The sequence below is a fragment of the Macrobrachium rosenbergii genome, chromosome 23 (genome assembly GCF_040412425.1).
Source record: "Macrobrachium rosenbergii isolate ZJJX-2024 chromosome 23, ASM4041242v1, whole genome shotgun sequence".
Classification (NCBI taxonomy): Eukaryota; Metazoa; Arthropoda; class Malacostraca; order Decapoda; family Palaemonidae; genus Macrobrachium; species Macrobrachium rosenbergii.
The window spans coordinates 35232778-35238593 of record NC_089763.1 but is presented as its reverse complement, the minus strand read 5'-3'; the positions used below and the strand labels follow the sequence as shown (position 1 = coordinate 35238593).

Here is a 5816-nt window from a genome sequence, read left to right as displayed (position 1 = left end):
CGTATTTCTTACAAACCATATGGTCAGTAGATTTATGTACAGGTATGCACAATCTTTTTCTAATAAGGGTATTTTTTTCATCAAGGTACGTCAAAAGCACCATCATATTTCTCATGCTAATTACTTTTCTAAAACTGTCTTTGTGATATTCTTATGATACTCTCCCTTTCCTTCCTACTTTACGTCACTTAGTTATTTAATACTGACTTCATGGTAATGTCTGTAATAAAAATGGTTCAGTTTCATGTCACATTCCAGTATTGTTCATGTCACATTCCAGTATTGTTGTTAGCAAGCCAAAAGATGAAAAGAGGAACACTTGTTCATCATTTCTGAAATCACCCAGCTCTGGTACTCGTCCCACTTAGAAACCAGCTCATAGATTGTTAAATTATTCTGTCACAGACACTTACAAAAAGTGTGCTTGGAAATTTTTTTTTATTTTACGAAGACTTCCAAAGCAGATGTGGTTAGACCTCTCTTCCAGAAGACTTTCATCGAATGTACTGTGAAAAAGTTTTTCTCCAACACTTCCCGCACATACGTTGAAGGAGTTAGGGCATTTCACTTCAATATACCCTTATAACTTACAAATATCTTCCAGGAGACTGGAATGTTTTCCAGAATCAGGACACAACTTCTGACAGTTCCAGGCGATTTCCAAAAAAGGTCTAATTCAAGTCTACCTTCCAGACTTACTTTCCAAAGATTTTCAAGGCGTCCAGTATGCCAGCACTACTCAGAACTGGAGCCTACACACCAACACACCAAACATTTTCACAAACACTTCCAGGCTGATAAAGTTTGTCAGAATCAGGACCTCAGCAACTGCTACTTGCAGTTCAGAAACTTCTTCCAGGCAAGTTCTAGCAGATTTTCGGTTCCAGGGCCCTGACTCTTTGCAGTTCCAAAGTTCCTTCCAGGCATGGTCCAACAGAGCTTAGGTTCTAGGGATCTGACACTTGGCAGTTCAAATATTCCTTCCAGGCAAGGTCTAACAGAGTTTAGGTTCCACGCCCTGACACTTGCACCTTTACAAACTCCTTACAGGGAAGGTCCATAGAGTTAAGGTCCCAGTTCCTTGACACACTTACAACTTCACTAAATCTTTCCAGGCAAGTTCCAGTAGGGTTTAGGTTCCAGGGCCCTGACACTTGCAGTTTCACAAACTCCTTCCAGGCAAGTTTCAGTGGATTTTAGGTTCCAGGTCCCTGCCGCTTGCAGCTTCAAAAGCTCTTTCCAGGCAACGCCCACTAATTTAGGTTCCAGGATTCTGACACTAGGCAGTTCCAAAATCCCTTCCAGGCAAGTTCCAGTAAAGTCTAGGTTCCAGGGTCCTGGCACTTGAAGCTTCGCAAACTCCTTCTAGGCAAGTTCCAGTAGAGCTCAGGTTCCAGGGCCCTGACGTTTGCAGCTTCACAAACTCCCTCCAGGCAAGGTCCAGTAGAACTCAGGTTGCAGGGCCCTGACCCTTTGCAGTCTCACAAACTCCTTCCAGGCAAGGTCCAGTAGAGTCTAGGATCCAGGACCTCTGCTTTCCAGGAGACCCAGCATCACACTACAACAGCGTCCTCGTGTTCCCCCCATCGGCCCTTCTCCGTGACGACGGAGGTCGACACGGGACCAGGATTCTCCGCCGAAGAGGAGGAGGAGGAGGAGGAGAAGATCGACATCATCGACATGGACACTTCGGCGCTGGCTGTGGTGTCGACGGGACGAGGATGTCGGTGATGAGAGGGTCGATTTCGACGACGGCGACGCAGCCGGTGGAGGTTCGTCCCCACCAGGAGTATGATGATGGCCGCGTAGAAGACGACGATGACCTGGAATGATGGAAAGATGAATTATTCTGTCAAACGAAGGATGACTTTCAAGATATTCTGTATGGATGGAAAGATGAATTAATCTGTCAAATGAAGGATGACTGTCAAATAATTCTGGAAGGATGAGAAGATGGAAAGGTGCATTATTTTGTCAAATGAAGGATGGCTGTCAAATATCTGAAAGGATGGGAAGATGGAAAGATGAATTGTTCTGTCAAATGAGGAAAGACTGTCAAATAATTCTGGAAGGATGGAATAATGGAAAGATGAATTATTCTGTCAAACGAAGGATGACTGTCAAAAAATTCTGGAAAGAAAGATGAATTATTCTGTCAAATGAAGGATGACTGTCAGGAAATTCTGGAAGGATGGAAAAATGAATTATTCTGTCAAATGAAGGATGACTGTCAGGAAATTCTGGAAGGATGGAAAGATGAATTATTCTGTCAAATTAAGGATGACTGTCCAGAAATTCTGGAAGGGTGGAAGGACGAATTATTCTGTCAAATGAAGGATGACTGTCAAGAAATTCTGGAAGGGTGGAAGGACGAATTATTCTGTCAAATGAAGGATGACTGTCAAGAAATTCTGGAAGGATGGAAAGATGAATTATTCTGTCAAGTGAAAAATGACTCAAGAAACTCTTGAAGGACGGAATGCGTATATAGGCCTATGTGGGATTATGTTAAATTCTTTAACATGTAATTTACATGTAATTTTAATTGTTTCCTAATTAATACAGATGACACCTGGTAATCAAACAAAGTATGCATTTACCCTTTCTAAAACTGCAGTAGCCTCAACAGCACACACATCTCGAATCATTTTTCGAAATCTCGAGTGTAAGGAAACTAAACAATTCCTGCCTTACATCTCTCTCAAAACAAACCACGAGTATAAAAATTAAGAAAAAAAAAAAAAGAATTTCGCCAAGTGGGCCCGAGAAGAGCACTCGAAGTACACCACAGCGAGTCTTTTAACACGCTCGAAATTTTCAGCATTTGTTTACGAGAGAGGGAATCTGGTGCGGCTGTACGCTTGAACACGTTCCGGGGGATTCGAGTGTGAGGTCTCGTGAGAGAGGCTGCATGCAGCTTTGGCTCTCTGCTGCTTGCTGCCTCTCTTGGGATTCCTTCGCAGCGCATTTGCTCTCTCTCTCTCTCTCTCTCTCTCTCTCTCTCTCTCTCTCTCTCTCTCTATATATATATATATATATATATATATATATATATATATATATATATATATATATATATATAAATCACACTCACACACATATATATCATATATTCTGTATGTACGTCTGTCTGGAGAGAGAGAGAGAGAGAGAGAGAGAGAGAGAGAGAGAGAGAGAGAGAGAGAGAGAGAGAGAGCTGTTTTTACCCTTTGTACAAAGGCTCTCGAGAGAGGATGGAAGACATTAGGCAGTGTCACATTCATACTTTAGCTGCTCTCTCTCTCTCTCTCTCTCTCTCTCTCTACATATATTATATATATACATATGTATATATATATACAGTATATATATATATATATATATATATATATATATATATATATATATATATATATATATATATATATATATATATATATATATATATATATATACGCATATGTATGCTTCTGTGTGCCAATATCAACATGAAAATAGTCACATAAATAACTAAATAAATAAATCAATTTCGTATAAATGAAACTGAGAGAGAGAGAGAGAGAATATATATATATATATATATATATATATATATATATATATATATATATATATATACATATATATATATACACATCTAAATACATCTTCCTCTTACAGCGACGTAAACAGCAGCGTCGGTGGCGATCTCTGGCGGGAGAGTCGGGTGATACGACGCAGCCCTCATCCCTGAGATGATCTGCTTCATTCCGCGCTCAGACAGTTGGTGACCTCCGATGACCTGTGCCCCGCCCACCCCCTCCGTCACATCAACGCACCTGAGGGGAGGGAAGAGAGAGAGAGAGGTCAGAAGGTCAGTGGTTGGAGTTTCAGGTGAAGGGAGTAGGTACTGAATTGACGGTTGGTTTGTGTTGTATTTTAAGTGGAAGTGGTTGTATGAACTTTTGAGTTTCAGTTGCTGAATGTTGATTTGATTTATGTTGTAAATATACACACACAAATGTATGCAAATATACACATATATATATTCTTATATATAAAAGTGTTTGTATGTTAGTGCTCTATAGAAATCCGAACCGCTTGACCGATCTAGACAAAATTTGGTACATGGTCATCATTTGGCCCAACTTAGATAATAGGGTAGGTTTCAAACCCGTACCCCCTTCCCCATCCCCCCTTCCCTTTATAACTTATGTGGTAAATAAACTCTACGGGTTTATTCTACCTAATTTCATGCGTAAATAAACTCTGCTATCTTTTTATTTTCTCATTAATATACAGTAGAAGTATATTATTGAAAATGCTTGTTTTTCCCTTGATTAATAATTCTGTATCAAGGTTTAGACAATCAGCTCAGTAATACCTGGATAAAAGGGACAGTCACTACAGTAATCCTTGGATAATAGGGACTGACAGTACAGTAATACCTGCAAATGGGACAGCCACCACAGTATACATATATATATATATATATATATATATATATATATATATATATATATATATTTATATATATATATATATATATATATATATATATATATGTATATATATATTTATATTTATATATAGATACATATATATATATGTATATGTACATATAATTATATATATATGTATATATATGCATATATACTCTATATACATATATATATGTATAAATATATACATATATATGCATGAGTATACTCACTCTACTAACATGCAAAATCTTATCAAACTCCTTCCATACAAATTCCTCCCACGAACTCACAAGGACAAATGCATATCCCCCCCTCAAAAAAAAAAAAAAAAAATCCACGACATTTCCTCCAAACCCTAAACACGCGTAAGATAATTAAAACAAAAATGAAATAAAAAAAGTAAGTCACTGATCGTCTCTCTTTAATCTTTTCCAACTCGATCTTCTGCCGATTTCGGAAAGACTTTTGCAGCTGCTAAGGAGAATTAATTGGGAACTCGGCACGTGTCTTGAGAGATGAATTTGAACTTCTTTTTTCTATATTTTTTAAGGGAAAAAAATTTAATCTTTTTTTTTTTAAGGGAAAAATTAATCTTTATTTTTTTAAGGAGAAAATTTCATGTCTTTTTTATAAGGGAAAAATTTAATCTTCTTTATTTCTTAAGGGAAAAATTTGATCTTTATTTTTTAAGGGAAAAAATTTAATTTTTATTTTTTCAAGGGAAAAAAATTTCATCTATTTTTTAAGGGAAAAACTAAAAACGTACAAATCATTTTGCTTATTTTTGCATGTTTCTCCACATTTATCACCTCCATTCTTTAAATCCACATTTCAGTTCCATAAAGGATTGACAAAATGTAAATACAACATTATGTCCCTGTCTCTATTTGCATTACAACCAGTATTCGTGACTTCTGCAAACTAAGCCAGGCGCGTTCATCGCGCTAATGCGCTGGCTTAAAACTGCTTCCTCCTCAAAGGAGCAAATTAGCACTGTTAAACAACGCTCGCCTCTGTGAGGAAAGGAAACGAGAGGTTGAAGAAGCTAAAGACAGATAAATAAATATGTAATTTACACTCTTGATACAGGTTTAGGATTGGCTACTGTTTGTCTTTTAAAATTTCTTGTGTTTGCTAAGTCAATAAACTGGGAAATTAAATATAATTAAAAAACTGTGTTTTTTAAGGGTAAAAGTTCATATGTTTGCCAAGTCAAAAAATAATCCTGGGAAACGAAATATAATGAGAAAAAGAATATAATGAAATTATCATCGATTTTACTGGGTAGAAAATTATTTTATGTCCATTTTTTCCTGGAAAAATCAAATTGCCAGATCTTAAGAGCAAAAGCAACCCAGCAGGACACGATAATTG

General features: G+C 37.2%; 1 protein-coding gene across 1 annotated transcript in view; it reads right to left on the bottom strand.

Annotated features, from left to right (window-relative positions):
* Window positions 1-431: 431 nt before the first annotated feature.
* Window positions 432-5816, bottom strand: part of LOC136851476 (uncharacterized) — a 62739-nt gene continuing 57354 nt past the window's right edge. The window contains exons 3-4 of the mRNA XM_067125580.1: window positions 3638-3797; window positions 432-1823 (exon numbers count right to left, since the gene is read on the bottom strand). Coding sequence (XP_066981681.1) covers window positions 1554-1823; window positions 3638-3797 — 430 coding nt within the window. The 3' untranslated portion in view covers window positions 432-1553. The remainder of the gene's footprint in view (window positions 1824-3637; window positions 3798-5816) is intronic.